Genomic DNA, 17709 nt, shown 5'->3' with positions numbered 1-17709 from the left:
AAGAATTTCCCATGAGAATCTTCAAATCAGGGCTTTGTTGTGATTGGTATTGGAGTCTTGGGTGACTTGATACCTTCCATGCCTACCTTAATGGACCTAACACTGTCTGGCACTGGGTTATGCTCACAGTCAGGGCTCAAGAAATATCTGAAGAATAAATGAAGCTAAAATAGGCCCCAATGGGTAGCAGCATGAATGGCATCAGTGGCTTCAGCAAAAAGGGAGGAAGTAGGAGCCTATAATTCCAGTGGTCACTTTGTTGTGTTTGTAAACAGCTGATGGACAAAGCTTAAAGGACAGCTATCATAATGAGAGGAGAAGAGGAGAACTGATCTTAGAGCCAAAGGAAAAGTATCAGTTTTGTATTTGTCATTCAAAATAATGGATGGCATCCAACACCAGTGGCACTATGGCCAAGTGGGAGAACCATGAGGCCAACAAAGGTGTTGCTTAGCTGGCTGTTAAGAAGCCCAGAAAACAATTCATTCTTTTTGAACTTCTCCAAATTGTCCCGGAAAACTAACATGAGGGTAAAGTATGATGAAAGGGAGAGAGCACTGAATTTGAGATAAAAATTCGAGGCAGCCATTTAGAAACTGTTCTGAGAGGCATCTAGCCGACATAGAGGGCAGAGTGTTGGTCTCAAAGGATGACATGAATTTGAATCCTGTCTTACTAGCTCTGTGGTCTTGGGCAAGATGCTCATCCTCAATTTCCTTGTCTGTGAAATGAGAATAATACCAGCATCTACCTCCCAGAGTTGTTGGGATAAAATGGAAATAATATTTATAAAGTGCTTTGCAAACCTAAAAGAGCCATATAAATGCTGACTCTTATTCTTGTTCTTGATCTTATTGTCTTGTGCAAGTTATCTATCCACTCAGCCTCAGTTTCCTTCTTTGTAAAATTCATTAATTTATTTGTCAAGTGCATTCTAATGTACCAGGTACTGTGCCACAAAGAAAAATGAAATCATTCATGTTGTGAAGAAGCTTCCTTCTGTTGTGAGAACAAGAACATACAAAATTAAATATGAAAGACAAAGAAATTAATTTGTAGAGGACAGTACTAGCAGTAAGGACTTCAGATTAGGAAAGTCTCTGGGAAGGGGGTGGCACTTGATTTGAGTTTTCAATCAAGCTATGGTGAGGGAGGAAGGATGCTCATTTGAGGTTAATGCAAAGTTATGGAGAAGAAGGGAGACAAAGTCATGTATGAGAGACAGTAAATTTAGCAGCATTGTAGGTAAGAAGAAAAACAAGATGCATTAAAACTGGAAAGAGAGAGGGGCAGCTAGGTAGCACAGTGGGTAGAACACTAACCCTGGAGTTGGGAAGTCCTGGGTTCAAATCTGGTGCCAGTTTCCTCAAAATAATAAGTAGTATTTATTTAAAAACAGCAGCAAGTATCATCTGCAATGGGAATAAGTTAGAAGCCTTCCCAATAAGATCAGAAGTGAAATAAGGATGTCCATTATCACCTCTATTATTTAATACTGTATTAGAAACACTAGCTGTAGCAAATAGAGAAGAAAAAGAAACAGAAAGAATTTAAATAGGCAATGAGGAAATGAAACTATCATCCTTTGCAGATGGTATGATGGTATACTTAGAGAATCCTAGAGAATCATCCAAAAAGCTAGTTAAAATAATAACTTTAGCAAAGTTTCAAGGTACAAAATAAACCCACATAAATCATTAGCATTCCTATATGCTCCAAAAAAACCTCAGCAGCAAGAGTTAGAAAGGGAAACTCCATTTAAAATCACTCTAGACAAAATAAAATATTTGGGAATCTATCTGCCAAGATAAACACAGGAATTATATGAATCCAACTACAAAAAACTTTTCACACAAATAAAACTAAATCTAAACATCTGGAAAAACATTAATTGCTCATGGGTAGGACAAGCTAATAACAAATCTGGCCTCAGACACTGCCTAGCTGTGTGACTTTGGGCAAGTCATTTAAAACCAATTGCCTAGCTCTTACCACTCTTCTGTTTTAGGATTGATACTAAGAGAGACGATAAGGGCTTAAAACAAACACTGGAAAGAGAGGATAGAGTCAGATTGTGAAGGGTTTCCAAAAAACAAGCAGAAAAGGTTATATTTGATCCTACAGGAAAGGCAGAGCCCTTGGGGTTTCTTGAATAGGATAGTGATGTGGTCAGATCGCTATGCTTTGAGTGAATCATATGAGATTATTTCTATGATTTCTTCTAGCTGAACACCCTACGAAGGCTTCAACAGGGCATATCCAAAAAGATATATTTTATAAAACTTAACATGTCTCTTAAAGGAACACATTTAAATATGTTCACTTATTCATACAAACATGTACAATGTACAAATCACAAAGTATGAGGAGCTTAGTGGGAGGGACTTCTAGAAAGAGAAATGAAAGTTATTCCTGCCATCGTGAGGCTTTTAGTCTAGCTAGAGGATGTGAAGTGTTCACATCTCTCATAGCAAATAATAATATAATAACTTTATTATTATGGTGTGGAATTGATCAAAATAGGCACATTAGAGAAAAAGAAAGTGCTACGCATGGTTTGTGGTTTCTCTGACCCAGTTGGGATCAGGGAAGGCTATCTAGAGAAGTAGTATTGATATTTGAGTTTGAAGGATAGATAGAATTTCAATGAAGGAAAGGGGGAGTGTAGTGAGAGACTTCTAGGTAAAGGGAATAGTTCTGTAAAGGCAAAGATATTGGAAAGTGCAGGGTAAGCATTGATCCTAAAGCTTTTAATAGTTTATTTTTACTTCAGAGCAGAATGCCCTCACCAAAACAAATGTTCAAGGTCCTTCAAAAATCAGGTCGATTAAGCTCATTGCCATAGTGCCTATGGTGGCAAGGGGAATTTCTGCATCTGAGAGAATATTCGGGACAGGAAAAGGAGTTCAACTCCATACCCAGCTTGCCAGAAGACAAGGATCTGTCAGGAGTTGTTTAGACAGTGCTGAACTGAGGTGAAATGTATCTGGCTATTAAATAGAAACAGAAACTGTTTCAAATACTGATTCTTATTAAGTTTCAGCCTTCTGGGAGATAATATTATTTTAACATCTGTTTTTAATTGCTTAAGTCTTTTTTTTTAAGTTCATTTATTTAATTAATTGATTTAGAATATTCTTTCCCTCCCCACTTCCCACCCCCTTCCCATTTGCTTAAGTATTGATGTACACTTGTGAAAGCCTTTTGTGTTAAGTATTTCTCTTGAATGTGGAAAATAGCTGTCCCATATCTGATTTGCATTATACACTGAGTACTTTTCTATTACTCCTTTTGAGGAGACCCAGACATGAACCAAATCTAAGATTTACTTAATTTTCCTCCAGGGCCATAAAAAATCTAAGAGCTCAGGAAAAAGAGCCTGATCTTTTTCTAGATGGTTAGGCATGTCCCAGGACTATGCTGGTCATTCCGTATGTGGATCCAGAGCAAAGGGGCTTCTTAGGAGACAGGGAGAGGGTGAATCACCATAGTCACGTGGACTTTAATTGTTAGAAGAAGAATAATAAAACAACAGAGGATATTGACATGATCATAAAGATCAAATAAAAGGACTAGGAGGAAGGATCAGGAAGACCCCTGTGGGCCCTGGAGGTCACCTTGTGGGAAATACTGACATTTATTAAGTGGCCTGGCCTGGTCAAGGCTGACCAAGGCTTTTGGCCATTCAAGGTAATTATAAATGAACCCTACATCTACACAGCCTTGCAGAAAAAGATCCTCACCTTCTGTCTCAGAATCAGTACTGTGTGTTGGTTCTAAGGCAGAAGAGGGGTAAGGGCTAGGTAATGGGGGTGAAGTGACTTGCCCAGGGTCACAGAGCTAGGAAGTATTTGAGGCCAAATTTGAACCCAGGACTTCCCATCTCTAGGCCTGGCTCTCTACCCTCTGAGAAAACTAGCTGCTCCCATTTATGTAGCCTTTTAAGGCTTACAAAGTGCTCCATGTGTATGTTATCTCATTTGATCCTCACAATAACTTTGTGATGTAGGTACCATAGGTGTTATTATACTCATTTCACAGATGAGGTACTAGAGAATTTAAGTGACAACTACCATCATAGGGCCAGCAAGTGTCAGAGGCACTATTCTTTTAGGAGGGGGATAAAATATTTATTGTACCAAGCTTTTAATTATACACCCACCTATGACACTTAAACAAATACAGTCCATAAGCCAATAGATTTAGTACCAGAAAACATTATTTTTGCCTATGGGCACCTCACTTTGGCACCATCTCCTTTTCCCATCCCCCAATGGATCCACCCAATGGGACCCTGACATTCACATTCTCTTCAATATATATGTCTATTCTTTACTTTCCCTTCTTCCCCTTCCTGGTCCCAACTACCTACCTGGTTTTGAAATATTAGTGGGGAAACCCTGGGAGGCACATCAAGACAAGGTACAGTAAACAAACCAAATTTGCAAGTGGAAGCTGATGGGCTGTTGTTGCTAGGGCAGTGAGGCATGCATTCCTTGGCTTCTTGGGTTTCCATTAATCTACAAATACTCTGCTGCTATGGAAAATAATTAAAGCTCACTATGCAATGGGGTCTATAAGGAAGTACTGAGACATTTAACTGATATAGAAAATTCCATAATTCTAGCCCTAACCTTGTCCCTGATTTCTTGTAATTTTTAATATTTTCCAACTTCAGACTCTTCAGGCCCAGCTCATGATGAGGGCTGAGCTCTTTCAGGTTTCATAGCCCAAGAGACTTCTCATAGACCTCTGTCAGGCAACCCTGAGGATTCAGGGAGATGTTGGTGCCAGGCTATCTGACAGGCCCACTAGGAATGAATTTAGGGCCCCTAAATGTCTAGGCATAGCAGAGTTAGCAGAAAGGGAAGCAGTTGGCCTGGATCTCTGCCCGTCTGGCTCTTTTTTATAGAATGGGAACAAGATGAACAGGATAGGGAACATCCTCTAATGTAGGTGGTTAGGGGGCAGCAGAGAGGTCTTCATCTGTCATTGAGGGTACTAGGGAGTGTGGACTGTGAGCTCCTCAATTTGAGAATGTGAAGGCAGGTACTGGCTTTTGCCTTTTTTTTTTTTAGCACAGTATCTGACATGCAGTCAGCACTTAAACGCTTATTGACTGACTGACTTGGGACTAAATGGCATGGGTATCACAGCCAAAAGTCTGTTCCTTTTCACCCCAAAATAAGTACGGGCCAACGAATGCACCAATAGTGCCCAGTGATGCTAGTCTTTTATATGACCCAGTTATGGTGCTGGTGTTAACACTGCCTATGAAATTTGCTCCAACTCCTTGAAGAATTTAAGAAGGGCATGAAGGACAATCCATAGTAAACATACAATCTAGATTCACAGGGATGTGGAATATGTCATTGTTGTTTTGGGGAACTGGGTGGGAATTACCTTCTTTTTCATTTTCACATTTTTGAAGATGGCATGGACTCTCCATGTTTTGGCAAACATTGCTCCAAATGCAGTTGTGTAGCCCACCGTGAGAATCCAGGTTCGAACCTAAAAATCCAAGAGAAGACAGAACTTTACATCTCCTTTCTACACTGAATATGCCTCATACAAATGTAGTTATTTGCATGTTGTCTCCCCCATTATGCAAGCTCCTTGAATCCCCATTGCTTTGAATCCATTGCTTGGCACAGAACAGTAATTTAATAAACGCTTAAAAAAATCCTTACTTTCTTTCTTAGAATCAATACCAAGTATTGGTTCCAAGTCAGAAAAGTAGTAAGGGCTAGGTAATTGAAGTTCAGTGACTTGTCTAGGGTCACACAGCTAGGAAGTGTCTGAGGTCATATTCAAACCCAGGACCTCCAGGTCTGGTTCTCTGTCCACTGAGCCACCTAGCTGCCCCATAAATGCATGTCTTGTGAGCAAATTTTCCTTCTGAAAACTTTTGAGATCATTCCAAATTTCTCCTTTAGATTTTTAAAAACTTTTTAAAAAAAGCATCAATTCTAAACATACTTGGAAAAGACCAAAGAATGAACCTTTCCAAATCTATTTATGCCAGAATTTTCATTGTCTTAAAGGCACTGTTATCTCTTCACAACATGACAAGGAAGATTTTGGATAACAATCCTGAAGTAACTACAAACTTGAATGGCATAGAAACCCTTTCTCCCCTTCTCCCAATCTCACCTGTGCCTACTAGGCTCTGCCTTTTCCCTAACCCAATTCCTACCTAAGGATTTTTATGGCTGAGGATATCTTGGGTCTTGATAGACCATAGACTTAGATTTCGATCTAAAGCTGGAATGGATTTAGGAAGCCAACTAGTATAACCCTCTCTTTTTTATAGATGAGGAAACTGAGGTTCAGAAAGATCAAATGACTTATACAAGGTATTAACCACAAGAAGTAAAGTGGAATTGTTAGAATTTGACAACCTTTGAAAGTTTGAAGATTCAAGATCTTTAGCTCTGAATCCCATTTTTTTTCCAATTTATGGACTCTCCATTATAAAAAAGTTGAGCTACATGTAGGGTAAAAAGGAGCAAGCTAGGCGTCAGGAGACCTGGGGTCTAGCCTTGACTCTCATTGGCAAGTCATTTTTATCTTCTTGGGCTTGAATTTTCTCTTCTGAAAATGAAGCAGTTGGACTAGATAATCTCTAAGGTCTTTTTTCACTCAGAGAGTCTTTGAATTTAGTCAGGTCTAATTTGGTAGGATTAATTTACAATATTTAATTGTTTTTTAAAAACAATTACAATGATGATATGATTAATTGCATTTTGCCTTGCCCAGAAGGGAGAAAATTCTCCATCTTGTCCTTTCCTATGGTTTTTTTTCTCCTGTATCGTGCAACAAGACACCCTCTCTTCCGTAGCTTGGAGTTATTTGTGTTTCAGTGTAGAAATGTGTGCCTTAAGTGAGGGTATGAAACTTAACAGATGTTCCAGGAGGCATTGGATGTGGGCAGAGAAGCAAACTTTGAAGTGGGTGGAGTGGAGAACCATCCCTGGGTCTTCAGAGAAGTGGAATAGGGAGCTTGAGAGTGGAAAGGGACCAATATCAGAGTTGAAAGCATTAAGGTTAGACTGGAAAAGCCTGAAAATTTGGAACAGGAAGCAGAAGAGCTTGGAGCTGACCATGGCAATGGCCAAAGTAAGGAGATAGATGCCTTCCAGGCTCATGGGAAACATATTGAAAAGTGGCCACTAAAGCCCAGTTAGTCTGGAGAGTATGGGCAAAGGTCAGGATCTTTTAGAATAGCTCATCTAGGTCTAATCAAAAACCTAAGGAAGAACACTGTGTAGGACCCTCTTAGGAGGCCTAACCACCTTGCACTTTCCCCAAATATTAGCTGCTTGTTTCTGCATGACCTTGACTTCCCCTATGATTATCACTTTGTAGCCTCTGCTCTACATTCAATGCTTGCCTCCAGCGCCACTGTCTTTAACTTGCTCACCTAGTAGGTTCTGGACCCCAATACCTCAGACTTCGGAAACCTGTTTTCTTCTTACTATCTTAGTTGATTTCCTGAACTTAATTCCCTTTTAGAATATAAATTCTCCAATATAATGTAAGCTGCTTGCCAGTAGAGAGATCATTTCCTCTATTGTTTTTGTATCTCCATTACCTAGCTCAGTGTCTGACACCTAGTAAGTGCTTAATAAATATTTGCTGATTGATTGAACTTATTATTTAAGGGAAAAAATGACTTCCTCCCTCAATTGTTTTGGAGCCGATAGATGGGTACTGCAGATAAACTGTCTGTTGGCTCTGGGCTGAATTTCATTAAGGATTTCCTCCTTTAGTGATCTGGCCAGCAAGAGACAGCAAGGTGATTCCCCAGGGATTCCTCCTTTGGCCCACAGACAAACCCAGATTGGTAGCCCTTGGTAGACAGCAAAGGTCTCTGCTCTCCCAGAAACACAGAGGCAGGATAACCTTTAGTCCAGATGCCAGTGGGATACCAGGAAGAATACTCACTCACTTGGGTAAGACAGAATAGAATTCTGGGATCACTCTGGACAAAGGAATGCCCCAAATTCATTTACTGTTTAAGTGTCATGCCTGTAATTTGCTTAGCTATAGGAACTAACTCTGGAGTGTCATCAAAACAAGGTTCCCTAGCAACACTTTCCTAGCACCAGAGGGATATCAAATATTGATTTTTATGTGACACTTCTTAATTTCTTTAAAAAGAGGTAGATTGTCAGTTTAAGTCTGATCTTTGACACTGAGTAGCTATGTGACCCTGGTCAAGTCACTTAACTTTCTTTGCTTCAGTTCTTCATCTTTAAAATGAATTGGAGAAGGAAATGGCAAACCACTCCAGTATCTTTGCCAAGAAAAACCCAAATGGAGTCACGAAGAGTTGGATATGACTGAAAAGTGACTGAACAACAACCAGAAGTGGGTAGTTGTTCAGTGTTTCTGTGTGATTCTGGCCATGCCTGAATATCTATGTTCTTGTCTCTATGCTTCATTGCCTGTGATTTTGTGCTAAGCATGGCTTCCTCTGACTACATAATAATAATAGCTAATGTTTATATGATGCTTACAATGTGCCAGGCACTGTGCTATGCTCTCTAAAATTATCTTCTTGCATCCTTACAACAGTCGTGCTATCATTATTCCCATTTTACAGATGAAGAACCCAAGACATGTAGCAGTAAATGACTTGCCCAGGATCACACAGATAGTAAGTGACTGAATCTGGATTTGAACTCAGGTCTTCCTGACTCCAGATCCAGTGTTCTGTCCATTGTCCCATTTACTTGTCCTATGCGGTTTTCTTTATTTCTCCTCTGGCTTCTGCATCCATATTCTATGGCCCAAGAGTTATGGGCATTAATTGCCTGACTTGTGACTTTTTGCTTAATCCTTTCAGTCCTTTCCGCCTTTCTATATACCCAACCCATTTACCTGCCTGACCTGTTGTATCGGTCCTACTTAGCGGTACCCATAGTCATGACCCAGTCTGACTAGCCCTACTCTTTTATTTGCATGTCTGTTATTTGCATACAAATATGATAGACTATAAGGGAGAGATGTTAAAGGTTCGGGGATGGGAAAGTTTTTGGAGGTTGAAAAGCATTCAGTGTATATAATAACTGATAAATTGATATGACACTTTAAGATTTGCAAAGCACTGTACAAATATTAGTTACCTCACTTGAGCCTCACAAATATCTTGCAATATACATACTGTTATTATCTTCATTTATAGGTGAAGAACCTGAGGCTGAGAGAGGTTAAGTGACTTGCCCAAGGTAACACAGATAGTAAGTAACTGAGTTAAGATTTGAATTCAGCTTTTCCTGTCTCCATACCTCTGACACTTACTACTTCCTAACTTTTGGAAAACTTTCTTATTTTCTTCATTCTATCCACTAGACCTCCAGGTTGTAAGAGAAATTAGGATTAACTGAATTAGGACAATTAATTGGACACATGCAGGGCATTTCGAAGCTACAAATATACACACATAAGTATTTCTTGAGCTGGATAGAGCAATGGACTTGGAATCAGGAAGATCTGGGCTCAAATTCTGCTTAGTATACTTACCAGCTGGGCTACCCTGGGTTAATTATTTCATTTCTACATGCCAGTTTTCTTCTCTGTAAAATGTGGGGATTGTATTTGATGATCTTCTAAGATCCCTTCTGATTCGAAATCTATGATTTTATGGATTTACACAAATTCTATACACAAAAATGGCTGGTGACTCACTTCCTTTCCCTCCCAATACTCATTCTGAGGCTACTATGGGCAATGACAAAGCTGTCCAGTGCTAGTAGCATTACCTGCTACCTAGCAGGAAGAACACTAGTAGGAAGAACACATATGATTTAATACTTCTTTCCTTCCCACTATTTTCATCCCCCTTAGGTAAGAAGTCATAAATTTTGAAGTGAAAATAAAAACAATAAAGAACCAACAATTTGAAAATACATTAAAATTCGAAGAAGACCTTTCCAAAATTTTTGAAAAAGTCTTCAACTACCTTTTTTTTTTTAATCATCCTCTGGTTATATCAGAGCAGCTAGCTAGATCTGGATCTGGAATTAGGAAGACCTGAGTTCCAATGCAGCCTTGGACACTTAACTAGCTGTCTGACTTTGGGCAAACCACTTAGCCCTATTTGCTTAAGTTTTCTTTATCTGTAAAGTGGACTAAAGAAAGAAATGGCAAAGCATTTCAGCATCTTTGCCATGAAAACCCCAAATGGGGTCATGAAGAGTCAGACATGACAAAATGACTGAACCACAACTGGCTATATCTGTCTTTCCTCAATCATCAACATTAGTGATAAACAAAAACCTTTCTTGTTTAGCTGTATTGATTGTTTTATTTAATTACTAACATGCGATAGTATTATTATATCATGCTTCATTGTCAGTATACTACATTTTAGTGACATTAAAGGTTAAACAGGTGTACAGAGTGTGTGTGTATCTAAGTTTCTAACCATAAATTATAGTATTTTTTCCATGTGAAAAAGAGAATTGTCTTTCAAGCTCTCTTCAGGGGCTTTTAACCTTTTTTATGTAATACATCTCTTTGACAGACTGGTGAAACCTATGGACCCCTTCTCAAAATAAAGTTTTTACATTTTTTTCCTGAGGTCTTCTTTAGCTGTATCCCATAAATTTTGGTACATTGTTTCAGCATTATAATTTTTTCCCATAATAATCAATCATTTCTGTGGTTTGCTCTTTGACTCACTCATTATTCAAGATTTCACTGTTAAGTGTCCATCTGAGTCTGTCTTTTGTTTGTGTTCTCTGAAATGATTATTGTTTTTTATTATATTATGGTCTAAATCCGTAATGGCAAACCAATGACATGTGTCAGCAGTGACAGGTGTAGTCATTTTCAATGACACGCAGATGCATGTAGGCTCAGCATGCTTTGAGGCCTGGGAGCCACCTGAGGAACCACATGCCTGCAGCCATGGCCATGCCCATGCCCTGGCCTGGCCCAGGGGGAGGGCTGCTCCACATTGGCAGAGGGCAGGGGGGCGAATGGCAGCACACACTAGGTGGCTGGGGCATGTGGGGCTCCTGCAGGGGCGGGGAGGAGAAGCCCAAGCAGAAAGAGTGTGCAAGGGCAGGCAGGCTGGTGGATGGCAGCCTCTGCTCTGGCCCACATGCATTAGAGGAGTGCCTGGAACTGATTACTAGACACTTATAGCACCCTGAAAAATTTAGCAATTGCTTTACTCACAATTTTTTCCTCTACGTACTTTTGTAAGACCTTATTCTCAGTGTTAAATAATATCAAAACCAACAAAAGAAACAGATTGACAGCTGAAGTTAGTAGTAGTTGTTTGGTCTTGAAGTGTACAAAATACCAACCTTCAATTGAAGATTTAGCCAATGAAATTCAGCAACAAAAAAGTCACTAATAGGCAGGTTAGTTAAAGAATTTCCCCTCCCCCTCACTTATCTTAGTTCACAGCACCCCACACAAGTTAAATAACATCATTACCTACAAAAGAAACCAAGTGACAGACGAACAAAGAAGTCAATTAGCAGGGAAGTTAAAGAATTAGTTTTTGGTTTATTAAATACAGTTATATATTACAATTACACATTTTTGTTATTTAAACTATAAATATTGTGAAATTATGTTTTTTTTTCTTGAAGTGACACATCACCTGAGTTATGCGTGGGTTTTGGGCAAATTTTGACACACCAAGCTCAAAAGGTTGCCCATCACTGGTCTAAAGGATATGTTTATTATTTATACCTTTTTACACTTGTTTGCAATATCTCTGTCCCTTAATACATGGTCAGTTGGTAAAAGTTTCATGTAATGTTGATAAGTAAGAAAAGAATCTTTAGTAGACCCAGTTAGAAGAAGCCATAAGAATATTAGTTCTAGATTCCCCAGCAACTTGTTAAAATAGCATTTTTTAAATAATTGTAAAGAAAGAAATTCTTTTCCCACTTTAAAGTATATGTCTGGTAATTTTAAAAGACAGAAGAGTTAACTTTACAAGTTAGACCCTCATGAATTTTAAAAATTATTTTTGTATTAGGTATAGGATTTAGCACAAGAAAAACAGTGGCAGATAAAAGCGGAAATTCTCTAAATTCTTGGGTGAATTATGGGTTCTTAATTTCATGTTACTCATGTCTCTATTTTTAATAGGATTAGCCCTATAAGGCTTGATCTGATTTTCACATGAAGTAATTATTAGAAAACTAAATCTAAGAGGCTGTGCTAAGTGGTATTGCCTTGTTACTAGTAGACTTTATCAGAATTATATAGAAAACTTTAAAGTTGATTTGGAACTACAGATACAGATCCCCACTTCATATCTGCTCTGAGAATGAAGCTTATTTCAGAATATCCAAGAGAAGATATTGCCTGGGACCAGAGGACTACATGGGAGATATGGAACTCAGAATATGCTGATTAAATAGATTTTGGGAATGGATTACTAGGGAATAAGGAGATTTGATGTTGGTTAATACTGATGAGCTTTATTGTATTGTTTTGTCCTTTTGTTTCATGGTATTTATATTTAAGTTTTCTTGTTTACCTTGGTGACATGTAAATCCTCCTCAAAATTAATCCATTGTGAACCTTCTATATAGTTTGATCTGTATAACCTGATTTATGTAATTCTGATCATGAATATCTGAAAAAAACTTATGGATTTAGCTTACAGCTAAGTGACCCATGGTGGGAGGGGGCTATTCCTCCTTGAATCCAAAGGGGAAAACTGAGGGAAATGAGGGGATGGGAGCAGCAAGTGGTGGTGGGAATTGAGTGAACCACACTGCCTCTATCTTGTGACTCAATTTTGGGGCTATCGCAGTTTCCTTTCTATTCCGTTATGGGTCTAGTATAATTTGGGTCCTATGAGAAAACTTTATTCAATTGTAGAAATTGGGAGAGGATTTTATTGTTTTGTTTAAACCTAGTCCTGTATGGTTGGAAAGCTGGGCCACCTCACCCTATTGCTTAGAGAGCCTTAACTAAGGACCTAGGATATGCTGATCAGAAACCAGGTCAGTCTGAAGCATGATGCAAGGAGCTTTCTCAAGACTACACATCTCAAGCACCCCGACCCTGTACTGATTCATCAGTTATTGTTTCCATGTTCCTTTGACTGTTTACAGACACTTGAGGAGATTGAGACACCCCTTTCTGTGACTTCAGGAAATTGTACCTGCTTATTTTCCACTTCCATCTTGTAAAGTCCCTAATTTTTCCTTTAATTAGAAATCAGATCACCCAATATTGTATCCTGGTTTCCTTTTAATTAATTGGGTTTATATTGATTGTTTTTAATGCACACAGGTCTGTCTTCCTCTGACTTTGGGGTCCAGTGTCAAAGCTGAGGAAGGCAATTGCTCCAGATTTGTTGGGTGGTTGGCATGCATTGCTTGATAATCTGATATGCTCAGAAGTATGAACTTTTTGTTTCTTCAGTCATTTGAACTTTTACCCACTGCACATTAAAGGTCATCTAACCCATCTCTTTCTAAGTGATATTCTTCCCAGCTACATTCTTGACAAATGGTCACTCAATTTTTACTTGAAGCCTTTCAGTGACAGTGAACCGATTATCCATTTGAGATCATTGCATCATGTTGGCACAGTGAACTGAGTGACAGATCTTGATTCAAGAAGATCTGAGTTCAAATCCAGTCTCAGACACTGGGCAAATCTCTTAAGCTCTCTCAGTGTCAATTTCCTCATCTGTAAAAAGGAGATAATAATAACACATATCGTCCAGGATTGTAAGAATGAAATACTGAGAGACCTTAGCCATAGTTTAGGACCAAAAATAGCTGCTTAGAGGAGGTTAGCACTTTCACCTGAGACCACTACTGCCAAAGAATGCAGGAATGGTAGTCTCAGAGAAAACTGTTGATCTGTATTTTGGGAAAGTGGCTGTGATTTTTGTAGTGTCAGAGTAGAGGAGATCAGTGAAAGGAGGAATCTGCTGAGGTTGTGAGTAGGATGAACCCAGCCATCAGGGCACTTGGGAATTGCTCCTAATGGGTAGCATTTAATTTGTTCTCCTTTTGGGAACTAGTGCCAGGGGTGTTGTGGTGTCTATATCCTTGAGGTCCTTTGTGGGTTTCTGTGCTTGTGCCACCTGAGACCTAGAATTTGCAGAGATGGGCCTGTAATGACAGAATATGATCATTATTAACACATTTGGAGAGTCAGGGCAGCTGAGCTGTGGGAGTGAGAAGGAAGAAGCAGCTGCTGACAATTGCCCTAACAAGGGCATCAGTCTCGTTCCCAATCTTAGGTTCTCTATAGGCAACTCAGGAATGCAGAGCCATCCCAGGTCATTGGGCTGGTATTCCTTAAAACTGATTGAACTGAAATGTTGAATGCTCATGGAGGAAGCAATAACAACATTAATAACTGGTATGTATGTGGCGCCTACCATATGATAGGCATTGTGGAAGCACGTATAAAGGTCTTATCTGACCTTACACTAATCCTGGGAGGTGGGTGCTATTATTATCTCCATTTTATAGTTGTGCAAACTGAGGCAAATAGAGGGGGTCCACACAGCTAGTAAGTGTTCGATACTTGACTTGTACTTCGGCTTTCCTGTCTCCAGGCTCAATGCTCTATCTACTTCATCACTTAGCTGCCCTGATAATAATGAAATCATATTGGCTGGTTATCACTAGAATGTATGCTAGCTAATAATCTCAAGTACAAATTTATGCTACCTAATTTTTCCTGGGTCCTCAGTTCTACCTAGTCATCCTTTTATTTATCCTTTATTGAATCTATCACATCCCCTTTAAAAGCTGCTTTAAAGCTACTCTTTCCTCAGGATCCCAACTCTACTCCTTCCCCTTCACTCTCAGCAGTGTAGGCAAATGGAAAGAGAGATGAATTTAGAGTCAGATGACCTGGGCTTGACCATACTTTGGCCAAGTCAAGTGAACATATTTTGACCCTAGTTTCCTCATGTGTAAAACACTTTGATGATCTGTAACTTCTTTTTTAGCTCTACCCCTAGTTCTTACTTCCTATTTTATTGAGTTTCTCTTAGGAGTACTCTATCAACAACCATCCTTTACTTCTCTACACTCCTTTGTGTCCTTTCCTCCTTCCTTATAGGTGTAGAAGATGAGGCAGTACTCCTTACTATTAAAGTTAACTCTTCTACCTGTGTCCTCAACCTATTCCCTCTCACATCCTTTGTGACCCTGCTGTATCAATCATCCTGTTTCTTTCATGCATCTTTCGTCTTTCCTTCTCTCCCATCTCATTCCTTTCATCCAACAAACATACTTGGGTTAGCACTATTCCAAAAGGACCTTTCCTTGATCTTGCTCCTCTCTCCCTGTACGATATCATTCTGTCTCTTTTCTTGTCCTTGCCTTATTCTTTGTGAATTGGACATTGTGCTTCAGCCTTACCTTCTTAGCACTGGCTTTTTCCTGGACTGTTAGGAAACTACACTTTCATGGTTTTGCTCCTACAATTTTGGTTGTTCCTTCTCAGTTTCTTTTCCTGGATGTTGAGTTCTCTGTGCACCATTTACAAATAGGTGTTCTTTGCATTTTTACCTCTGGCTTTCTTCTCTTCTCTCTCAAATCTTCCTTGGTAGTCTAATCCACTTCCATGGCATTCAGATGACACCCAAATTAAAACCTCCATCTCAATTTCCCCAGAACTCAGCTTACTTATTTCCAAATTTCTGTTGGAAATTCCATCTTAATATGGCAACTCCAATTCCACATGTTCAAAACATTAACTCATCTCCCCCTACTTTAACTTGTCCTTCCCTCTAATTTCTTTACCATTGTTGATGGGATCACCATCTCCCAGCTATCCAGAGTAACCCAAACTCGTAACCTCAGAGTGGTCTTTGATTCTTTCCTTTCTCTCATGCCACATCCTGTTAATTCTATTTTTGTAATATCTCTTGCATCCAGACTTTCCTCTCCACAATAGACCCTTAAAAAAACAACAACCCCCTACCTTACAGCTTAGAATCAATACTATGCATTGGTTCCAAGGCAGAAGAGTGGTAAGGGCTAGGCAATAGGAATTAAGTGACTTACCCAGGATCAACAACTAGGAAGGGTCTGAGGTCACATTTGAACCCAGGACCTCTTGTCTATAGGCCTGACTCTCAATCCACTGAGCCACCCAGCTGCCCCCTATAACAGACTCTTGAATGAAGTTTGTGCCTCCAGGCTTTCTAAACCATTTCTCTCATTCTACCCAAGTAATATTTCTAAAGTACCATTAGGATTACTTTGCCTCTCAAAAACCTTCAGGGGCTTTCCATGTGCTATCAAATAAAATATATTTTATTTATATAATATAATAAAATAATATAAATATTTTATTTATAACCTGACTCTAGCTCTCAAGGCTTTCATAATATGGTTCCAGTCCATTAGATTTATAACAGCTGATTCACCTTCACATTTTCTATGTTTTAGGAAAAGTGGACTCTCTTTCATCTTTTATTTTTGCCCTTCTCTCTCCCATCTCAGGGGCAGCTAGATGGTACAGTGGAGAGAGAGTTGGACCTGGAATCAGGAAGACTCATCATCCTGTATTCAAATTCAGTCTCATACACTTAATAGCTGTGTGGCCCTGGGCAAGTCACTTGGCCCTATTTGTTTTAGTTTCCTCTATCAAATGAGCTGGAGAAGGAAATGGCAAACTACTTTGCCAAGAAAATGCAAAATGGGGTTGCAAAGAGATGGACATGATTGAAAAACAACTTTTCATGAGGACTGTCCTCTAGCCATGTTTCCCTCATCCTCTGTCTGTGAAGCTGAATTTTTGATCTTAAGGGATCTTTACACTTATCCTAATTTAATTTATATTTGTATGGCAACCTGGCATTATAGACAGAATGCTAGACCTGAGGGCAGGAAGATATGAGTTTGAGTTCTGCCTCTGAAACCAGCTGCATAATTGCTGATATGTCTCTATGTTATAAAGGCATTGTGATCCAAATCAGTAGTAGAGGGAGAACCCATACCCCAAATCATTAGGGATCATTCATATATGAATATAAATTTCATCTTATTAAATCTAGCCCTTCATACAATGAAACAAACATTTTAAATGAAATAATTTAATTCAGAGGCAGCTAGGTAGCTCAGTGGATAGTCAGGCATAGAGATGGGAGGTCCTAGGTTCAAATGTGACCACAGACATTTCCTAGCTGTGTGACCCTGGGCAAGTCACTTAACCCCCATTGCCTAGCCCTTACTGCTCTTCTGCCTTGGAACCAATACACAGTATTGATTCCAAGATGGAAGGTGAGGGTTTAAAAAAACCAAAAACATTTAAATTAAACAATTAAACATTTATTATGTGCCAGGCACTGTGTTAAGTACCAGGGATACAAGGAAGACAAAACTAGTCCCTGTCCTTAAGCAGCTTCCATTCAAATAAGGTAAATAAAATGTAAATCAATAGCTCATATGAGATTTAGACAAATTGGAAAATATCCTTAGAGGACAACAACAGTCTTGCAGCTGGGGGTGGGGAGAATCAGGAAAGATCTTATCCAGTGTGTTAGCTTTTCTTTTCAGCTTAGTGTTATCCACAATCTGTACTCTCAGGCTGCATGACCATCTGTCAAAGACCTTGTAGAAAGGTAGGAGGTCAGACGACAGGTCCTTAAGGCTTCCTCCAACTTGGAATGTTAATACAACCAGGTAAACCAAACAATTGATCTATGAAGCAGGAAGGCAGAAGCGATTGCCAGTGACCTGGAGA

At 39.2% G+C, this 17709-nt stretch overlaps 1 protein-coding gene across 1 annotated transcript in view; it reads right to left on the bottom strand.

Moving 5' to 3' along the window:
* Nucleotides 1-17709, bottom strand: part of GABBR2 (gamma-aminobutyric acid type B receptor subunit 2) — a 737774-nt gene that overhangs the window by 27690 nt on the left and 692375 nt on the right. Inside the window, exon 12 of the mRNA XM_056806338.1 lies at nucleotides 5404-5511. Coding sequence (XP_056662316.1) covers nucleotides 5404-5511 — 108 coding nt within the window. The remainder of the gene's footprint in view (nucleotides 1-5403; nucleotides 5512-17709) is intronic.

This window comes from Monodelphis domestica, chromosome 7 (assembly GCF_027887165.1).
Source record: "Monodelphis domestica isolate mMonDom1 chromosome 7, mMonDom1.pri, whole genome shotgun sequence".
In the NCBI taxonomy this organism is placed as follows: Eukaryota; Metazoa; Chordata; class Mammalia; order Didelphimorphia; family Didelphidae; genus Monodelphis; species Monodelphis domestica.
Note: the sequence above shows the minus strand (reverse complement) of the source record. Positions and strands in the feature narration are given on the sequence as shown.